The sequence below is a fragment of the Morone saxatilis genome, unplaced genomic scaffold (genome assembly GCF_004916995.1).
Source record: "Morone saxatilis isolate NCDOM2014 unplaced genomic scaffold, NCSU_SB_2.0 Contig17, whole genome shotgun sequence".
Classification (NCBI taxonomy): domain Eukaryota; kingdom Metazoa; phylum Chordata; class Actinopteri; family Moronidae; genus Morone; species Morone saxatilis.
In genome coordinates, this window is record NW_023339729.1 from 11,223,067 (window position 1) to 11,246,578 (window position 23,512).

Sequence of the window (23,512 nt, forward strand, 5' to 3'; positions counted from 1 at the left end):
CTGAGGTCCTTGCTGCGTGTCATCCCCTCTCTCTGCCCCCCTTTCCTGTCTATCTTCAGCTGTCACTATAATAACATAATAAATTTTTTGAGCTTGTATTGCACAAGCTCAAAAAATATATATACTTTAAAAACAGCTTCAGGCAGTGAAATTGCAGATTCAAAACAACACAGACATTTCTGTTTTTTTTTTTTCCAGCAAGGAAGAATATGTAACAACCCGAGTGCAGCAATCATCAAAGAGGCTGGGTAGCTAATACAGTCCACCTGCCTCCCACAGAGTCTAAAGAGATCCACCTGGCGTGACATTTGCAGCCAGAGAGAGAGTGTGAAAAACACACTGATCGTCACTTCATCTCTGTCATATCCTTCATTCACTTATCTCCTTGACCCATCTGTTCCCTTCAGGACTGAAAAAACGGTTGTTACAGTAATGCTTGAAGGGGAACCATTTCCTTAATATTCAGCGTCAGACGAGCATTGACCATCACTAAATTCCCCTCTGAATTCTCTATCCTTTTTTGTATTCACTCCCTCACCTAATACTCTCATTCCTCTTTTACCCATCATCCCTCACTGGGAGGTGACATTTGAAATGGAGGTGGCAGAAGGCTCCTCCCTGTAACAGTTTTGGAGTCCCGCTCTGTTGTGGTTAACAGACAGACACATGCAAGCTAATATGGAAAGACGCCGCAGGACAGTTTTCCTTTTCTCCAAATCATTGTGTTTTGGAAAGGGTGAGAAAAAGTACCATATACAAGCCTTTAATAGCTTGACAGGGATAATTGGCATTTAGAAGAGGGTCAGAAGAAGATGCATAGCTACTATTACTCATTTTATGTCATTTTCAAAGCCTCTTCACACAGTACTAATGATGTGTTGACCCAAGCAAGGCAGTCTGTGTCACTGCATCACCTAATTCTGCCAACTTTTAATTATATTTTACATCATATTAACCACCTTTCCCTCCTCCCATAAAAAAAACTGTACCACTCACACGTCAATCATAGAACAACATACACAGGCATGTTTATCTAAATGTTTAAGGTGCCGTTTGTGTATGTAGCATAGATCTGGAATGACTCAATAGGCAGCAACTAGCCATCACTTTATTCCGACAAACACACAGCACAAACGCACACTTTGCTGCTGGCTACTTTCTAGTGAATATCCTCGCCCTACAGCTATAGGGGTAAACGCTGTGGTTACTTAGGTAAGAAGAAGTTTTGAAGAGAACAAAATGGAGCTATCACTTATCCAGACATGAGGACATGAGGCTAGGCATGGTTACTATTTTTAGCATATAAATCACCACCCTGATTCCTCTTGGCCTTTTACTAAGCTGCTGAGTGCTGAGAGGGAGGGCAGGTTGCCACCACAGCTCACAGGGGGTTTTCCTTGCCGTGTAGTATCTGTTAACACATCTGTCTGCTAGCAGAGCTAGAGATAATAGCTCATACGTTTACCTGTTGCCAGGGCTCAAGTTGCCTTTTTGACTGACTTTGTATAAATGAATGGCATCTATCACTGTGGTGTTCATAGTGGACTGCAATTTTTATGGACAAGCTTGATAATAATAATTAAGTCTGTTGCGCAAGTCATCACTGATTCAGGAGCTTGTTTATTAAACCTTTGATATATGCCTGACCAAGCTGAAAAAAGTTGTGTCATCCAATTTTTGGAAGCGAGGCATCCAATGTGGTGTACCTCAGAGTTCTACACTGGATCCACATCTAAATCAATCCCTACATGCTGCCCCTCGATAACTTCATTAAGACACATAGGTACAGAGGTGTGACCAAAAAAGCTTTTCTAGTATAAAATGAGACATATGTCTCTGGGACACAAGAATTAATTTAATCAAACCATTTTCTTAAGTAACCAGTTCTGTCTATACCTGCACAATCTGGCAAAGATGTTCCCAGTCTGCAGTACAAATGTAATAACTGCAATGAAACAAAATATTTTATTGGCATTACTAGTATCTGTTTAAATTTAATTTGATTCATTTATATATTTTTTCATTCCATGACTGAAGTAACCAAGTCACAAAAATGATAATGCTGGCAACGTGATAGGATGTTGTCAGTCACCTGCAAGGGCATTTGTAATGTTCAGTTGTTGCAGTGAATGTTGTCCACACAAGAGGCCCTGTAAACCCTTACAAAACACAATTCCAGAAGACACAGTATTATTATTATTATATATATGAAATGGACCATTTAGAGAAAAACAAAGCATGAGACAGACTGAACTCAGTTTACAGTTCTGAGACCTTAGAGCACTTTGAACCAACCCTCCTGCCTGCCTTTTCACAGCTGGAGAAAATTGAGCTCCCAGTTAATACAGGACCCGCACACATAGAAGCTGCAGAGATGTGTTCATTTGCAGACTGGTTCATTAGCATAGCCATGCGCACGCGCTGTGAGTGACATCCACAAGGTCAGGAGAGGACAAGGGGGTCTGTCACAGCTGTCACATTGGCTTGAAGATGACTGCTCTGTTTACTACCTTCTACGCCAACCTTTTCTCTAGCAAGGTAACAGGTAGAAAAAAATGAGGGGAAATTTTGAAAAAAGCAGACTTGCTGGTTCATTTGGTCATGTTGCAAACGCCAAAAGCCAGAATAAATTGGCTTATCAGGTGTAGGCCATCTGTCAGGTGTTTAATAATTAAAAGAACTTCACAATATGTGTTTCAAAAAGTTATCTAATAGCTAAAGTCTTGGCAGAGTCTTTTTTCACTGTAATGAGCCAGCTGACAGGGGCAGTGGCTTGGCTCTTCAACTCTGCCTTCTGTGGTCTTCGCTCCGTGGTATGCCAGAAAACTCAATAAAAGATAGCTTTTGTACATGCAATGAATTAACTGTTTGCAGTTGTGTGTGTGTGTATTAGTGCATTTGGGGATTTCATTATGGTTTGAAGGAACAGAGACTTTGACTTCTAAAGCCTTTTTATTTAGCACTGCCAAACATCAGGATGCCCAGGGATACAGCAAACATACTGTAGTGCCTCTTGGGAAAGGATGTTTTGTGCAAAGAGCATGTCATGTCGTTAGGTTGATAATTTTCTCATTAGTTTATACTAAAGTGAGTCACTGAATAATGTCAAACATTTTTAGTAGCTGGCTCACTACTCACACAACTATCAAGCTTCTGCACTGCGAAGTGAACTCAATTCTCAACTGCTTTGTTTGGTAGATGCTCAGTAATTCTGTTCTCCTTGCCTCTTTCAATGCAGGTAAAGCTGTAGTACTTTACCTGTATTAAATAACAAACACAAGACAGAGAACTCTATTGAAGTCCTTTGCGATACAGAAGGAGAAGAAGAGGCTCCGCCTATCTGTGACTTGTATCGTTCTATTTCTGGAGTTGAGCTTCAGACCTACTGCTGGTTCAGCTTCAGGCCTGAGTGTTGCATGCAAGGTCAAGTTTAGACTTTAGATCCTCTCTGGCTTCTATTTAAAGTGTTATTGTCTGCACTGAAATGCAGAACACTTATAGCACATCTGCAACAGGAAATGCATGCCTTTATGCCACTGTATGGTGTGCTTTGGGAAATGGAGCAAAAATATTTAAACATGATGGGTAGACAATAGGCTTAAACATGCAAAGCAACTGGGTTGTGGAGATGGACAGGTTATGTATAACAAACTCTGATCCTGCAGGAACTGTGACGCAGAGTTGATTCAGGGTCAAGAGCAGTTCCAACTCTCCCATGCGCCGGTCATTAGTAATACTTAGCATGGTTGGATCAAGACTGGCTACCAGATACTTGCTGTAAACAAACCTCTGAGGGACTGGTGGAATGAGTTTGTGTGTGTACTTTGGATATTAAAATGTTTCTGAGTGTTTGTATGTGTATGCAAGAGAATATTTGTATACTGCATAAAAATTGTATGTGCATGTTAATTTTTTTTCTGTGTGTTTGTGTGGTCAAGGAGGCAGGAACTTCGATTAGCTGCTGTTCCCACCATATTGAACAAACAGACTGTTTAACATAGAGAAGTCCGGTGCATCGTGGGTGTCTCGAGTACACAGTGTGTAATCTGGAGATTTGTTGGTGTTGTACTTTACTTGTATGTCATGTCCAATTTCCCCCGGCCTTAACCACCTAAGACAGGTTAGTGATGTCTTGATTTACAATAAGACAACCCTAAGTGGCTGTGAAGTTTCACTTTCAGTTGTACGTTGTAGGCAGCAGGAATAATAACTGCAGTAAAGGGTCTTCCAGTCAAAAAAACATTAATGGAAGGAGAAAATGCTGTAATATACAGTGCCTGGTTGTTCAAGTCACAATATCACTGTCCCAGGCCAGTGTCCTCACCTGGAAACAGATCTACTGCGGTTCCAGATGAGAAACTGTGGCTCTTCTTTAGCTGAAAGCTCATGAATATCAGTGTGAAATGGCAGCTCTACAAATATTCCCTTTGATTCTGAGGTGTCTAAAGCTGGCAAATGACCCTGCCACAGAGCCACCAGAGAGGCTTTCAAAAAGGCTCCCAGGCACAGACACAGATGTTTGTAACTTCACCCAGTCCATCAATTTATTTAACACAAGAGTTTTTACGCTGTTCAAAGGTCACAGTACTAATACATTTCTATTCCACATCTTCACACTATGTGCAGTACATACACCGGCCACAGGGATACCTTTGTATAACGGAAGAAGGACGCAAGAGTGGCAGCATATGGCAGGGACTGGCAGTTTGGTTTACAGCTTTAAGTCAGTTATTTCATTAAGTATTTAAGTTGAGCTATATTTTTAATCCATTTTTAGTTTATGTGCACAGCTTGGATTGCTTTACTGTTATGACAAAGGATCAGACATTATCTCTTTGATCACCATACTAGGCTTCCTGTTAAACTATGGAAGGAAATGGAAGGAAATGGAAGGTGGATGATGAAAACTTAATTTCATGCACTGGTGATAACAAACTTTCCCTATTGGCAGTAAAGAACGAGGTACAGCATTTATTTGCTTGTCTTTCGCCATGTTAATTAGAAGCTTGGTGTTTGTATGCATGTGTAAGTGGGTGGAGGGTAGGGAGATACAAACCTTGAACATATACCTTTCATAAAGAATTAAAAGCTTACAGGTTTTAAATTAACATACAGCACCAATGGTCATATAGGGCTAAAAGTAGACAGAATTATGTATTTGTAGTAAAAATGTGTTATTTTTCTCGATAAATTGGGAGAGTGCAGAGAGCCTTAACAAGTCCTAAAGTTGCCTTTAATCTTTTCTGTCTGCTTGTTATGAGTCAATCTGTATGTATGAGTGAAATAGACATTGTAGGCGTAGTGTGCAGGTAATAGAGTATGTGAACAAATTGTTTTTCAAGAATTACCTCGGTGTTGAAAGGTCAAGCAGATGACAACACAGGAGAATTACTCACTAAAATGTAGTTGTGGCCATGGGGTTTATGCTGCAACAAGGTCAATTTAATACCTCTCCAATGGGAAATACTTCAATGGGAAGTGATTCAGCAGCTCCCAGTGCACACATCCATCCTCCATCACTACAAAGACACACACACACACACACACACACACACACACTTGAGCGCATGTAAGCGCTTACACCCTTCTGCATTATCTCCCCCTGCAAAGCCTTGATCAAACCACTTTTTAGACAGGCATGTCACAGACCATTAGCAAGAGAGACTCAAGATCTGTTAGTGTTCATTAGGATCCCTGAGCGTATAAATACCATCAGCAGGCAGCCCGGGGGACTCTCTATCAACTGTAAGTCAACACTGATAATCACTGGAACAATGACACATTTCTGAAGAAAAATGGCAAAACATTATCTCTTATTTTCTTATTTTTCCTGCAACTTAAAGTTGCAATGTGTAGAGCGTACTATTCATTTCACAGCTTTTTTAGCAGTTAAAATATGTAAAGAACAAAAAGTATTAAAAAGAAAAAAAAAAGTGTTGGACTAATGTGAATGATCCAAAACGAAAATCCAAAACCCATTTAAAGAAGTGATCAAAAGAAACAAATCAGTGATTAAAAGAGAAGAGACATATAAAATATACTGGATATTTCTTCTTCAGTTATAAAACAACATCCCATATAGTGACAGTGGTAGATTTCTGGTACACTAACAGACTTACTGGGTAAATTAGTGTATCATAATGTTATATATACTTCTTTTTTTTTTTTTTAATCAACTAAGACAATAAAAAGCCACATAACATTGAGTGATTACAATGACAGCAATATATGCCACAAAAGGTGGCTTTTTAAAAGTCCAAAGCATGCTGAAGAAATTGTTTTCTGGTACAGATGATTCCTGTATCAGGTCTCTCCCCAGCAGACCACACACATAAATTTTTCTCTCGCCAAAAGCTTGACTTTTAGTTATTTGATCGTTAACTACGTTCCTTCTGTCAAAAAGGGCAACAGTGATGTTCCCCTCACATCCCTCTCACAGCTCAGGAACCTTCAAGCCATTTCCTCTGTGCACTGATGAGACTCAAAGACTCTTGATGAGGACAGATGTCAAATGCTCAAGTGTTTACCAGTGTTTCCATCCCCAGACAATGCCAATATTAATGTGACTTCTACCATACAAATCACAGTATTTGAAAATGACTCTAATCAATAAAACCTAAGTGAATTAAGCTGTTGACATGAATCGTGTCTTAGCAGCAGCGGCCTCATAATCACATGAAGATAAAGTTACTGGTGTACAGCTAACGTAGTTAGACATCGATCTGTTATTATTATTTTTTCCCCAGTATCTAGGAAAGCTTCTGAACAAAGGCCATTTTTCAGCAACACACAAACACAGTCACTTATTCAATCTGCTGTATAACAACAACAGCAAAAAGAACTGGCTTTATTTTACATTACTGTTACCTGCAAAGACTTGTCTGCAAAGTTAAAGCTCTTTTTGTCTGGAATAAAAGGCAGGAGGTATTTGGGTTCAAACAAGTATTGTATCATCATGCTGTGTCAAAGAAGCAATAATCTAACTTTTTCACTGCCTTTGTGCAGTTTCTATGATGCATAAATATCTAGGAAGAGACAGTTCGAGAGACCTGTTAATATCCATAGTCTGGCTTTATAAACACTTTCCAGACAGATTAATAACTGCCCATACTCTTATTTTTGTCTGTCACAGAGCATGGGAACTCAAAACAACATCTATTCTCAACTGTCTGTGGCTGACTCTGCTTCCAGTAACAAAAGCTTAAAACTGAAATCAAAGCAACTCTGTATTTTGGCTTGTGTGATATTATCTACACATATCATCAAGTGGGGGTATAAAGTTTGAGAATGTCTCTGTACACCCACACATTTGTTTATATTAGCCCCTGTCCCCTCAGGAGACTTAATTCCTTCAGGGTCTTAGATGAGAAATTTTATGAGCCCCTGTCGCATCAGATATAGTCTACTGCAGTGCATAAGCAACAAACATCCAACTATGATGCATGGCCAACATTTTAAAGGGAATGTACCAGCAACTTCATCAGATATAGTCTACTGCAGTGCATAAGCAACAAACATCCAACTATGATGCATGGCCAACATTTTAAAGGGAATGTACCAGGACCTTCATTAAAATGTGTACCAACAGCACTTTTGTCTCAGCATAGGAGAAAAGTCCCATTCTGAGAAGATTATTTCTAAGAAACGAGTGATTCTATGTATTGTTGTAGACACATTCTGTCTTTTTGGCTAAAAACACTGACCATTTATCATAGACTGAAGTCATTTATGTTAATAAAAAAAACTGAACCCTGAGCCAAAACAAAATCATCATTCAACAGATCTGGTTTCTGTGCATCTATGGTAATAGTCAGGAGGATTTTTCAAAGAGGCGAGGGTGCAAGAGTGCATTACAGCCAACAGACCTTACGTTCAAATCCTGCGTAGGACTTGACATTTATACAGTGCTTCATGTCATCCTAACTGCTTTATTATCTGGAAATGATATCTCCTTTTCATTTCCTTCTCCTCCCACTTCTTCTCTATCCTAAATTCTACCCCCTCTTGTTTGGTCTCCAGTTCATCAGCAAGTTGTAACGATAGTAATGGCTCACATTTTCTAACTTATTTCTTGATTTCTCATCTAGGGCTCCAACAATTCGTTGACTAACTGATTTGTTTTCATGCAAAAATGGCTGTTATCAGCCTCTCAAGTATGGCAATTTCCTGTTTTCTCTGTTTTATATCATATAAGGCTGAATGTCCTTGGGCTTTAGGCTGGCAAAAGAAGAGAAAAAAAGACCTCACCTTGGATTTGGGGCTGGGATGGATATTTTTCACTATTTTATGACATTTTGAAGACCCAACAATTAATCTAGAAAATAATTGCCACATTAATCGATAATTAAAATGATAGTTAGTTGCAACCCTATTCTCATCTACTACACTCTCTGGTGTAAATGCTGAGGTCAGATGATGAACTGTGCATGCTGTGAGCAGATAATGACATCACAGCAGCATCTCCAAACACATCATACTTGGGGTGGCTCATCTACGACAATGAATACAGCTTGGTGACAGAGGCCAAACTTCATTAGACACACAATATGAGTAGAGAACATTCTCTTATTCCCTATAGAAGGACATGAGTAGCTGTTATGTGTCTCCTCTCGTGCACGTTCTGCAGGCTGCAGCTCTAGCTACCCGCCACAGAGATAATTCCGTCTGGCACTTTTCACAGTGTGATTTTATGTGCATGTCGTGTGTGTTTGCAGGCATGTTTGAGTCTACAATGATCTAATTTTGCTAAAACAGTGTATCGTGACAGGGCTCCACAGGACATGTCAGCCCTCACACACCAAAATAAAATTAGTGCACTAAGCACAAATATGCAGCATCAAGTTTCTTTGTGGCCATGTTTCCTTGGAAGCAAGGTTTGTGCCAAGGCTTGCATAGGGGCGAGTGCTCAAAGCATGTGCCAGGATTTGACACCAGAAAGGGGTGGGAGGCTGACACTGATACAAGGCCCATTACATCGCACAAGCATAAGCAGCTACATTTACATTCAGACAAGCACTCACACCAATATTATATCTGTTGCCATTTTTATTGGTACTGACATATAGTTAAAAAACCAACTGAAAAACAGTTTACCAACCTTTACCTTAAGTGTTTTTGCCACTGTCAGTGCCAGTGATGTGGTGATTCATACTGGCAAACCAATGTCAGCAGATGACCTGCTACACCACATCACCACTAGCAGAATCATCTTCCTATGAACACCAGAAAAGGTGTTTAAGTGGATTCCCCATTGATTCACTTCTGAACCATTGGCAGGCTAAATGGTGAAACGGTGTTTAAAGACAACTTCTGTACCAGAACAGGCCTGTCTAAAAGTGACAGCCAACACCCTCACCAGAAGGAAATGGACTAAAAATACAGACGAAAGGCTCCATTGCCTGTGACAACCAAGGATGCCTGTGGCACTGATGATGTAATTTAGCTTCAATCCAGTTTAATCTTGTTTTCAATTCCCAAGCAGAGTCCTTGTAATGAGATGGAGTGTCCCAAACCTCGTCACCAGAACACCTATCTTTCCCAGAGCTGCTACTCCTGTATGATTTACCCTTTTAAATATTAGATCACTTCTGCCTATGGCATTACTCATTAATATTACAAATAAGATTTCTCTCAGGTTAACTATTTACACCTTATGACATATGTATACCTTAACTGAGTGATTTAAAGGCTGTGTTATTGATACCATTTGACTAGTCGATATTGTGAAGAACATCCTTACATATATCGCCATTCAAAATGGCACTAGAGTATTTTCTGGGTGTGTGTTTGAGCCCTGGCAGGCTGCCATGTCACCCTCCGGTCAGTTCTGTCTGTTTCCAAGCAGAGGAGACAGAAAGGGCACTGAGCTCCTGCTTAACTCTGTTACTCTGTCACAGCTAGCTGTGCACTGAACAGCCCCGAAGGGCTAGGGGTGATTGTCTGAACATGTGTGTGTGTGTGTGTGTGTGTGTGTGTGTAAGCAGAGGGGAAATCAGTGCAAAAAGACTTGCAGATTGCCCCAGGTCATATGTGCTGCACTGCTTAAGTGGACATCAATGATGCAGCAGCCACACAGCCACACAAGCACATTAAACCTCTCAGTTTCAGCTGCTGAGCCCCTGTAGTGAAATGGGAAGCTCTTGCATTATTGATGGTCTTGTCCTGTAAAGCACTGAACTTACTCGACCTGCTTGTAACATTACACCTGACAGTCAAACGCAAACATTTTTTTAAATGAAGTGCTTCAATAAGTCAATATATTTTCCTCCAAACTAAACAGCTTTGTTTATTATTACAGATGATGATACTTGTTATTGATTGTATTACAGATTAATACAACGCATCTCCTTAAGGCCAATTTTGATTACAGGTTACATGTTTAAATTGTTTTAAAAGTCTAAAGAAACTAACAAAAGATAGTAACAAACATTTGAGCATTTTCTGCAATTTCATTTTATACTCCACTATACTGTGTCATTCGATTTGCCACAAAAACACAGCATCATGGGGCCTAGAGGCACTACCAAAATTAATTTGACAAGGCATTGATATGCTTCTTATAAATCAAAAGATACAGCAGACAACCAGTTATAATACTGCATACACCAATTTTACTTCTACCTTTGTTATGACAACTGTAATGATAATGTTAAGTTTCTCAAGAGAAGCAGCAATCTAGTGGTTTGAGCAGCAAGCCTGCGTCGACAGACATCCGCTCCAATCCCTGTGAAACTGGGAGACGAATCAAGTGTTAGTTCTCTCCTCAAAGATGACACCTTAAAACTGAATCGCAAACTGCACCACTGAATGTGCTCTGTGACACAATTACTACACCGGCTGTACTGTCAATGGGCTGTACAGAGCGATTCTCACGTGTGAGTGTATCTGCAGCCTTTATCTGCCCTTGAAATAACACCCTGAGGCCGTTGCTATGAGGAACAGCGTATTCATTGTAATCTTGACCAGTTAAACCAAGGCTAGCTGCTCATGGTCAAGCTCAAGTTTGTTACTGAAAAGATCTGGTGTCTCTTATTAGCATCTTTGTGCACACTATGTTTCATCCAGTAGGGGAGTTATAAAACACAGACATGAGTCATAAAATGCAGGTAGCCTAGATACTGCAGATCTTCAGGATATTTGTTGGCCATGGGAGTTATTGCCTTCCTGGATTGCACGCCTGGGAGGCAGCAAGACATGTAATATGTGAGGTTGCCCCTGGCAACAGTATTGCTAAGTGCACAGAATATTATTGTGTATATTAAAGGGAGTACCACATATTTTATACGGCACAAGATTATATTTTTAAAAGACTTGATTTGGTTCATGGTGAGTTATAAAGTCATAAAAACCATATAGTCTCTGCATGAACAAAAGGAATAGAGAGAATAGAGGTGCTCTAAGTGAAGTCTGCTCTTGTCGGATTGGATTTCTGCACATTTGTTGAGGTACTGTTAGTGTATGGAGTATGTGACACATAATCCTTGCATTTCAGTGTGGCAATGACAAATAGTATAACAGTAAAAGGCTAAATAAGATGTAGAAATAAGACCAGAGGAAAAATATATATAAATACACTATAGTGGGTTATGAGAATAGAGGTTTTGATATCACATTAACAAAGAAAATAACCTCCATTAGATAACGCAGAACTTTGCAGTTTGACAGGAATGAACGAGGAGCTTCAAGTAGATTCAATAATAAAGACATGCTCGTGCATTCTATGCAATAGTAAAATGGGAAACCGGGTCACTGCAACACACACATCTCAAAGGTCTTTAAAAGTCAGCTGTCCTGCAAACGATGAACCTGATGTTCCCTCACTACAAACCTCAGTGCTCGAATCTAGAATCCCCCCAGCTCAGACTATTTTCTGCTGTTACGGCTTCCGTGTCATCCGCTCTATTTAAAGAGTCTGGGTTGATGATCTTGAATGACACACTGACATATCTCCAGTTACAGAGGCCAGGCTGCACTGCCGTAATGCTGAGAGGATACTCATGCCTACGGCAGGCACGCAGGCATGTAAATGGAGTTTCACACTTAGCAAGAAGGTAAGCTGTGGCTGATAGCACGTAGCTGGTACTAGCAGCCGATGAAGAGGCGAATGGGAGACCTAATTGAACATATATGATATTTATCAAGCATTTCAAATGATACTGACTGTCAAATGAAAGAAATCCTTTTTAATTAATGTAATTAATGTAACCGTACGTTAATTACCTTTTTTATCTCAATATGCTGATTAAATTACTCAGAAAACTTAACTAAACTGTTTCAACTAGAACTTCACTGAGAAATGGCAAATCATTAATTAATAGAAATCCAGAAAACAGTGTGCTCAGTAAACTTGGACTATTGCTAAGATTAGAGTCTTGTTTTTCTTCTGGTGTTATCATTAATTCAGACCAGCTGTTGTGTGTCTCCTGGTCTGGCCAAGACAGATGTAGGTGTGTTGGTTTTGGCCACCAATCCTACACTTCCCATCTGTCTCTGGGCCGGAGCAGGTCATTGCTAATGGCACACTAATCTGACAATCGGCTTTTGCGTGAACTTAGTCCTGCTGGATGAATGAGAATTATTATTTAGAGTTATATTCTGAACTCCATAACCCTTTTGAGGATGAAGGTCAGCATCAATATGTTATAAAGTCACAACCTGTTTGTCAAAGCTGTTTAGTTTGGAGGAAAACAGATTGACTTTGCATTATTACAAGGAGGGAACAATCTAAAGTTTAGTTTGTCTTAAGGGGTTGGAAACAGTTACTCACTAAGTGGAATATTTGAATCATTTCTCCTAAAGGTGACGAACTGTGATTCGACTGGAACATCAACATTAAATTAATCAAATTAGCCACCTGCTGTTGCTGTGATTCAATCATAAGTTGAATGAATTTAACATTTGAATGGCAGTATTTGAATTATGCAAAAGTAAAATATTAAAGCTCTTCTCTTGAGATATTTTGAAACAAAGATACAAAGCTTTTATTTTCAACGTAAACAATACATTTCCTACTTGTGTCAATTTGCTGTGATCAATATTTCCATTAACATGACAATAAAGAAGGCTTATTTTATTATTTCAAACATCTACACTTTCTTCAAACTGAAATTGACGCAATATGCACTTGAAAGTGATGCTATAGTGCTTCATAATACGAGGATACATACAAAGAGAAAAAGTTTGTTTAGAAAAGAGGCAGGCCTAGTTGATATGACTACATATTGGTGCCACTGTGCATGCTCTTCAGTGTAATGACAGGGAAGGCACCTCCTCAACAACAAACAAGTGAGAGGCAACAGCTGGGCTTTGGTTACTTACGTCTGTGTCAGGCCCCTTATCTGCCCCTGGGCAGGAGAACGTGACAAGTTCATGGCACCGCTTGTGGACCACAAAACAGCAAACTGCAGGGGAAGAAAAGAGACAAGAGGAGAGTGTTGAGATAGAGACAGAGATTCAGAGAGAAAGAAATACAGAGACAGATGGGGAAACAAAAAGGAGAGAAAGAGTGAGATAGTTAAAATACAATGTATCATTGTTGACTGATATGTAGACAGACAGCAGAAAGAGACCGAGATCTGATAACACTGAGAGGGACTGAAAAAAACATTGATGTCTGGGCTAGGCTCCTTATCATTTGTCCAGATGGCCAGTCCTGCCTGCAGGCTGACTGCTCTTATTGCACAGTACAGTGCCACCTCCTCACTGACATGACAGGAGCTAAAGCAGACGTCACATACACACTCACACGTTTGCATGCACATGAAGCATACTCAAATGCAGCCAAAGACATCCACAAACTCACACAATAACTGAACATGTGGACACATTCAGACCTACACACTTGAATACATCTGCACCTACACGGTGTCAGAGCAGATAGTGTCGCTCTGATGTCTGACTGCTAGGTCAGTGAGTGCAGCAAAGCAAGCAGCCGACTCAAAGTGGAGGAAGGCTGTTAGTGGCTCTCAAAAACCGTCAGACACCAAGACGAGACAGGGTGAGGAGGGCTAATTGTGTGAGGTGTACGGTGTAAATAACATACAAAACTGTATGTTCTCATTCTCATTCTCTGTCTTTGTATGTCCATGTCACTTGTTCACCATAAATGTGTCGATAAATGTTACTTCTGCCCCTTTTTTCCTTTTGATAGACAAGAGCGCCCCTCCCTTTCTTCCTAGGGCTTAATGTTTTCAAGGCCGACACTTGCAGCATGAGATGAAAGCATCTGAATTGGCGGTTTTCAATAGTCTTCACTTAGCACAGAGTAACCCTGAGTAGACTCCATTAGTGGCGTGTGTTGCATCAGTGATGTGATGCATTTCCAGAGGCCTTGTTTGATTTTAAGATTTACAGTTTCATGACAACAGCGGAGCAAAGTAATGTTCAGTGTCTGTGTGTCTCTCACTCTTGTACATGCATCCACCTACAGATCCCTTCTCGTCTTTCCACTTCATCATTCTCAAACGGCTCCACCCAAACAAAATTCTTTCAGATGAGCTGTGATGGCCACTGTGGCTGAACAGACATAGGCAAAAAAACCTTACAGAAGTCCAGACATCATCAACAGAATACCTCCCCCCCAAAAAAGCCAGTTTATGTGTCCTCATTCAGTCGTAACATCTAAATTATGATTTAGATATGCAAACACAAACTGAGGAATGACAGTGCTGCTGTTAATGTGACTACAGTAATTATTTTTGACTTCTGATCACTGTTGTTTTGGCATGAGTCAAAACTCCATCCACCATCTGTCCCATCACAGAGCTGAGCTGCCTTGCCTAAAGTCTTGAATAAAGACAGATATTTATGAATATGACAGCCTATTTGCTTAGCATATATGTGTAATACTTGCTGAGAACATATTTTGCATTTAATTTTATTAGATATGTGGCTCATAAATCAGGTTTATATGACACATTATTGTGCATAAGTCATCAATCACAAAAGGAAATAACTTCTATCTTCTCAATATACGCATTATCACCACAGATTAATAGAGTCTGCTTACATGTCTCCATATGCATGAAGAGTCAAGCATATTTCATACTGTATATTACAATACATACTGAGTCATTGGTCATCAGGTTCAAACTATGCAACAAACATTAGTGAATAATGCTGAAACATTGTCTGTTTGGCTGCTCCTTAGTTCTTCTTCCTATGTCCTTGACTTTGCTGCATGTTTGTTTGCAGCCACATTGCTACATAGACTTTGTGTTTCTAGCATTCTGTGTACTTACTCTGTCCTATCAGTTTTTCATGAATCAGGCCACAAAGAAATCAATAGCTACTGTCCCAAAGCTGTAAGAAATATCAGTGTTCAGCAGGGACTTGGCATTGTCAAGCCAGAAACAATACCTTAAATATATGAGAAAGTATTGTACTGTATTTACTACACTGCATTCTGTTAACTGAGTAAATAGATATATCAGAACATGCAGACATATGTCCATTACAGTGCATTTGGTATGTTTTCAGTAGAAGGTTGTTTGCTATGTGGGTGGCAGACACCAAGGTTAAATAGTGTCACAGACATGCTTGGGTCAATACCAGCAGTGTTGTTTGGATTTCTACTCCAGATACCAGTTACATTTGTCTATTAAACCACGGCTGTCAACAGATCAACCTCAACAGTATCATATTTGATTGCATTATGAATATTTGATTAATGTGCTTTGCAAGAGTATCTGAACATTTTATGCTTTTTAATAACTTGGCAGGTCCAACCAAGCTCATGCCAGTCATCCACAATTATTTCTGTTTTTCGTCGGAGCATGAATGCTCTTTATCCCGACACCATGGCTACAGTTGTAAATATTCACACAGAAGCCCCATTTGGAGTGAACACACATTATAGTAGTACTTGTTGTTGTTGAGATAATCCACTTTCCCAGTCCAGATTTCACAAGTAAGGGACTGCAGTGCTGTAGTCGCACGCCAGCTTCTCTACCCATGATGCTACAATCAGTAATTTGAAGATAAAACATGTAAATATATGCCATAGTTTTGACTAGATCTGTATTTCAGGCAATATAATGAATTACAATCTATACATACACAGCACTAAACAATAAAGAAAGAGTTAGCATTATCAACAAGTTGGTATTCACATGTAATGATGCCATATCAATACAACCCCCACACACAGAGCTATCACACCACCACAACTCAACCCCGACTCATGCCTCCAAGGAGATGTTGGTCAGTGCAGTCAATAATCAACAGGAAACATAACTCACACCACAGCCAAACCACAAACCAGACAGGTCATAAATCTCACTGATTCATTAGCTCCGTAATTCATCCTACAGTAAATGGATGATTTGAGTAGCGTGAGTAGCCCCGATTCAAACCCACACTTCGAAGACAAAAGGCAAACAGGGTAAACACACAGGATGTCACAGGCAGCACTACTTATACCAAACCTTTGTCTTTGTTTCTGTTGAAGTTTCAGTGTCTATATGGGGTGGCCATTTCCTTGTCTGTTTAGCAGTCAGTGCTCATCAGCAGAAATCTATTCTCATTGAACCTATGAGCTCTTCTACTTCTTCTCCTATGAAAGACCTACCAGAAATGTGTATTCAAAATAGCACATACAAAATTATTTTATGAACTGGATACAAAAGGGAACACTGTGTTATATCAACCAGCCAGTGAAAAATAAGAAAAATAATATGTTTTAGCTGTTTTTTCATGCGCACTTCAAGCAAAATACAAAACATATATGCTGAACAGATTCGGCAGATAGCCACATCTGATATGGTCAGCAGTGAACTAGAGTCTGCTATTTTGGCACTCCCAGTGGTGTTTGATGCACTGCTTCTACTTTGATTCTCCCATTCCTGTCATAAACTGTCTATCTGACAAGATGAAAGAGTGCATTCAATTTTGAACAAGTTATTTACTGAAACCACAGATAACACTCCAAGCAGTTGTCTACTAAGGTTGGCCATGGACAGCCTCCAAGACAGTGGGCCTCTTTGAACAAACATGCTCAAGTTAAATTCTATCTAAATCATTGTTTTCTGGCTAGGACAACTATTTTCTGTAACATAAACAAAATTGAAGAAGTCTTTTCTCCCAGAGATTTATGGAATTGGCCTTGCTTGTTAAGAGTATGTGAAAGACATTGAAAGAAGAAAGAGTGAGAAGGTGTAGTTGCGAGCAACAGAGGTAGAGTGAGATAAAGAAGGAGGCTGGTAGAGGCTGAAAATGAAGGAGGTCGAAACTCGTCTTCTGCTGCACTCATTAGAGCTCAACTGCCTGTGATCAGTTTTCCGAGTGGTCTCGTTCTGGGGCAACACTGAGGTTCAACACATACATCACCTCTGATGCCATATTGGTGGAACATCTCCATTAGGAGGCAAAGGCACCAAGTAACTGCTTTAATGTCAGGGAATAATGTACTCTATATTTCAGCAGGGGTGAGTGTTGATTGGTCTATTAATCAAGCACATTTATCTCAGCAAATCATTTGGAAAACTGAATGTTGAACTGAGCTGCAATACTTGTAAAGTACAGAAATAAGGCAGATTGAGGGCATTAGGGTTAGTGTGGTCAGTTTCTATCAAAGGTTGTTGCTATTAAGAGCTATTGGATTAAAACAGGGACTTTGGCGACTTACAATTTAATATAAAGGTTCACAGAGTAATGTACTTATTGAAGACTTAAGTGGTGTGTTTTGCTATCTCCTTTAGCAGCTTAGTCACCTCTGAGAATGAAAAGCAGCTATGTTGTGGTGTTTCCAACACATTTGTGAGGGTAAGTGGAGGTATTTGTCTGCTTCTGACCTCATAATTTCCTTACTCTCTGGACATACTTAATTATACTGCAAGTGAGAGTGTAATGAGTGTTTTCAAATCAATACTTATTTATACAAACAGCAAAATCACTTTCCTTCCCAAAAGATAACATCAAACTCACTTCTACTCCCATTCTGGTAAATCAATTTCTTCCAAAAGAAATTTCCAGGTCAGAAGTTCATTGGAGCAATTTCTTTCTTGAATACAGGCAGGAAATGAGAAAGAGGGGATGATTTAATTCAACTGTTCTTAGATACGTAGATGGTATTTATTTTCCAAGGTACCCCACTAAAACAAAGGGATTGTACTGGAGGGAGATTCTGTAACGATAAAGAGGCCATGCAGCCCATTGGTGCCTTGATAAAAACCTGTCTTCCCAGACTGGGAAGCTTTCATTATTTCCTGTGGCTCCTTTCTACACTTGCATGGTGGACCATTGACATCACTGCCACCAAACAATATCTCCATGCAAAGGAGAGTGAGATGAAATCATGAAATAGGAACAATTTAGATCTGACTAGGACAAAATGGTGTATGGAAATGGCTTAGATAAAGGTTTTTAGCCACTGTTTAATACAGTTTCGAATGCTAATCTTGTCATTTCAGAGCACTGTTGGTGATCCAGTTGTCTCGCTAAAAGACACATTACGCCTCCATACTGTAAACATCTACTTTAAAAATATTTATATAAAACCTACACCAATCATAAATGTCAGATGCAGAGGCAATGGAGCAATGAGCACTGTCACAAGAAGGTATAGTGTTTATATGGGCATAATAAGGGAGTAAAGCAGACAAACAGGGCTTGGTTTGTTATGGCTATGTATTAAAATATCAGGCAAATTACTACAGAATGTAGGTTTACAGGGTTAATCCAAATTGGATGCTACTGATATCTTTTTATTTAATCTTTTCAACATTTTTTTTTATTTTTGTGAGCAGGGAACAGCATATGTCATATCATATCATATCAAAATGTAAAAAGTAACAGTGCTGCTGAAGCCATCACCTCCTTCAGTGGTTGATGGTTTGAGCAGCATTTGCAGGGGTGATGATAAAATCATGTTAAAGGTCAACAACACTGACGCAGCCACCTCAGTGCCTCACCGTCAACACCATCCATACAGCTTTTCTACATGATGACTGTATTCACTATCATCATAACTTAAAGGTCTGGATATTAAAGTTGACAACATTGTACATCACTGTGACAGGACACAACAGGACGACCGTTTATCATCTGAAGTAACACCATGGCAGAAAATGAAATATTAATAGAGACATTATTGTGCTTTTTTGATTTATTAGTGCTTAGACTTGGCTCTAGTATAGCCACATTTTAAGTAAAAAGGGCTGCTGTGGATAAGTGGCAGCTATTGTAGACATGGATTAACCTCCCTCTCTATGTCTCTTTAATAGCATCCATTTAACACTAAATAACAGTGATCACTGTATAAATCAAAAAATCTTGTACTTGAATACTGTACTGAATTAAGTTTTTCATTGTCATGCAAATAATTAAGTAGAGTTTGATTTTCTCTAAAACTCTGTAATGATTAAAGTTACTTTAAATCAAGCTACTTGTTGACAGCAGTTTTATCCTTAATTATAAAAAGACACAAATATATAAAGTTAACTTAAAATCACAGTTTGAAAAAGTTCATTAGTTACTGCCTAAAAGCTATTCTTGAGAGCACATTCAGAGTGAAAGGATTTCAATCCAAACAGAATAAAATATATCACAGCATGCTAAGTTACAGAAGTATTTTTTTATCACAATTTCAGCATCACTACTATGTTTAAAGAGTGTGTTTTGTTGATAGTGACTACTATTTAGCAATAATAGCAGTAAAATACCTACACATGCAGTAAAATTAAGTTCTTTTTAAGAAAAGCTTTGCGACTCAAAGCTTTTAAGAACCACTGGGTTCTTTAACAATAAGAAGGGAGACTTAAGCCAAATCTTAAGGTTGTAATACATTTTTTGAAAAGATCCACTTCGGGAGCTTTTTAGACACAATACATCATAATGACCCAATAAATCCCATTCCTTTAAGGGCTCCTTTAAATGTGGCCAAGAAAGGCAGCCTTGTACCTACATTTGGAGGACACTAACTGTAAACTCGAGTGTCATGAAACCTGCCCCTGTTTCCAGTAATATTTACACTTAACACTTGGCTATCTAAAGGCAATGTCCCCTTCGTAAGGTCATAAAGCTGACAGGGCCCACCCTAATGCAACATTAGTTCCATTTTCTGTGAGACTAGACCGTCTTTTATGGTGAAGGTGAAGGTTCAGCCTGGCCTTTGAGTTTTTGGAAAAAGCAACGCGCATGGGCCATGTACTCTAAATGATCCATCCACTGAATTCATAAACAACCCACGTAAGTATACATTACCCATATACAGTATACAGTACAGGCACTAACCTGCACATATTGTACAAAGAAAGAGTAAGAGAAGAAAAGAGAAGAGCTGGTTTGCTATCAAGCAAACAGTTACAGGTAGGGACAGAGAATAACAGGCACTTCACTTTATGTAAGTACCCACCTTGAAGTACTAAATGTTAAGAGAGGCATGGGCATACTGGGACAAAGCAATGGTAGTTTCCAAGGAAACGAGTAATAATGACATTATCGAATGAAATTAAGGAACCTATCTTACAGCAAGAATTGAAACCTTGGGCATGTAACTGAATGGAGCCTCTCTCATTGGTCTGAGAAAGACAGGTGACAGTAAGTATTGTCACTGAGCATGCATAAATAAAAAAAGCTGAATTGTATGAGGTTGAGGTTGAAACAGTATTTTTTGACTGTACAAATCAAGTATTACTCTCATATGTAACTGAAATGTTAACATAAAGATTAATGTCTTACCGTAAATGAAAAAATAGGGGCCTTGTTTTGAACATGGACTTCTTTCTTCCAAATATAGAGAAAATAAAATGCTGCACTGCCGCACTCACACTGACTAGGAAGCCAACTTTGTATACACACAACAAAAATATAGACAGAATCAGTCCATTTAATTGAGTAATGATCCTGTCTTTATTAACATAAGGCCTATCTCAGATGGTTTACAATTAGCGTTATCAGCACACTAAAAATGGGATCTTTCTTTCATCTGCCAAATAGCAGATACTGAAATGGAGAGGGAAAAGGGGAATTCACAGAAATATTTATCGTATATGGAAGAATTACTATTCAAAGAATCAATCTTAACAAGTCACTCACTGGACATGTTTGGCAATGCCCTGGGAGAATTTCTGCAATGTCCAATCATATTCTGGTTCATTAACTATTCAGTGAAATGGGACCTTGCAATCATTCAGTATTCACAGCGCAATGAAACTGAGCTCAGTTTGATGTAAAGCTCCAACGCCCCAACTCATAGTGATTCAGCTTCGGCCTGGTCTTCTGGACACCGTTATAGATATTCTTTGCCCATAAACACTTATAAAATATTAAATATTCCCATCAAACAGCTTTATGAGAATTCTGGCACACATTTGAATGCGTGTGCTATGAGGACTGAGGCTGATCTCCTTTATACTAACTGCACTATGCAATTTCCAGACATTTATGTAACCAAGGTAAAAGGGGAAAGTTGATTTTCTACAGACAACTCACTTCTCTTTCAACTGTATCTGTATGAACACTGCATATCTTAAAACCATGACGCAGCTTGTGGGCTCAAAACCTTGGTCAGATTCAGTTGAAGTATGTGTGAGAAAGTTTTTCCGTGCATGCACGGCTGTATCCAAGTTGTCATAAAGACTGAGGTCTAACAACAGTAATGCTTACTGACTTCCTAACTCCCCCATATGTTAATTTGCCTGCTGCTTTTTAAACATCTATAAACAAGATCCAATTCAAATCAACCTCATCATATTTAAATCCCAGCACAAATTTCAATGTCTCCTCTGGGTATCGACCCTTTTCAGGATATTTTGAACCCTGATCTGGTCCCGCTGCTGTTAGAGAGCAATTATGCAGCTTCTGCATTCAAAATGCCAATTAGGTTCCATCTGTTATCAAAAGCTCCTGAGTATAGTGAAGACTATGAGGATTTAAAAAGCTTAATCAATGCTCAGCTGAAGACATATGCATCACTGATTGTAAGTGATGTCTTTAAAGAAAATGCACAGGCGGTTTCTTCACTGGTAATTGCCAGAGAGTGAGAAGGACTCTTACGCACACTGCACACATAATGACCACTTGTGGGGGAGAGCGGTCAAGAGGCACGGCATGTAATAGAAGGACGTGGATTGCAGTCTCCACAAATTACACAATGGGCACTCGAGGGGAATCCTTGTAGGTATAACAATTAGAATCAGCCATAATGGCAGACTTGTGTGTGACAGGTAGGACAGAAACAATATGGCAAAGAGTCAGAGGTAGAATCCCCTAGGGGGAAATTGTTTTTTTCACTCTTTTTTTATACACACACACACACTGAAATGCACACTTCATGCACATGTGGATATGCAAAGGGGAGAGATGGTGGAGTGATGGGGCTGCCGCGTTACCAGCACCCCATGAGCAGGTTTCGGGGTTAGATTGCCTTGCTTAAGGGCACCTCAGCAGTGCACAGGAGTTGAAACCAGTCCACACTCCATATTTTGTGGTCTGTGGGACTTGAACAGGTGACCCTCTGGTTCCCAAGCCAAGTCCCTACACACTGAGCTACTGCCACCAGGTACAGCAGTAAGGAGCTGCTCTGAGGTGGCTGGGGCCCTGTACACATCATCTCATTCTCCATTCAAACGGTAGCCTAAAATGGCAAAGGCTATAGAAATAATGTTGGTAAGATACCGTCCTAAAAAAGGTCAACATCTAGCATTTGTAAGCATGCCATTCATCATTTATGATGGTACTGAATAAATAAAATCAATAGGAAAAAATGCTAGCAGCTTTCAGAATGGTAGTTACACAGGGTTTCATAATTGTAAAACACACACAACCTAAAAAAATAGGAACAAAACCTTATAACACACAGATGCATACAATAAAACTAGGCATGTTAATGATTAATTTGTTAATAATAGATCAACAAAGAATGTGTATTAACTAACCATGCCAAAAGCTGGTGCAACACTGTGCAATATTTGTTCCGGGACAATGTTTCAATCTATATTAATGTTTTCAGTGTCCAGAATGAGCAATTCTAATACAGTTGGATTCATGCCAAGTGTTGCAATATTAGCCCTTGAAAAAGAAAGATCGGCACAGTGGTTTTTCTACTTAATAATCAGCATTTGTTGGCTATAGCCCCTTTTGTTGTTATAAAAATGGGTTAGAAATTAATCAAAGTGCCTTTAATGTCCAATATAGTCTGTAGGCAGTGCAGTGGCAGAACACTGAATGTGACTGCGATGTAGAAATAGCCCACATCAATAGTTTAAACACAGCTCTCATTTTTAAAAGAAAAAATGCAGTTTATAGTTTAAATGTTTTCAATTATTAATTGATTATTGATGCGGTCAGTGATCATTTAGGAAATTGCTCAATATGAGGACAGGAAGAATCAAATCATGGCAGGCAATCACTGGGCAGGTCTTTTATTCATTATCCATCCTGTTAATTGAACTAAGTGATCCTTACTGAGCACAAAGATGGGTTTTGATGCAGTGGGATGCTCATTCAGCTAATGAAACTGGTTTCGCATGCTGAATGGCTTGTGACTCGCTTGGGTGTGTGTGTATGTGTGTGT

The 23,512-nt window shown here is 39.3% G+C and overlaps 1 protein-coding gene across 2 annotated transcripts in view; it reads right to left on the reverse strand.

Annotated features, from left to right (window-relative positions):
• Nucleotides 1-23,512, reverse strand: part of prkcaa (protein kinase C, alpha, a) — a 139,853-nt gene that overhangs the window by 75,491 nt on the left and 40,850 nt on the right. For both annotated transcript variants that reach the window (XM_035659406.1, XM_035659405.1), the window contains exon 3: nt 13,318-13,400. In XM_035659406.1, the coding sequence (XP_035515299.1) occupies nt 13,318-13,400 (83 nt within the window). The remainder of the gene's footprint in view (nt 1-13,317; nt 13,401-23,512) is intronic.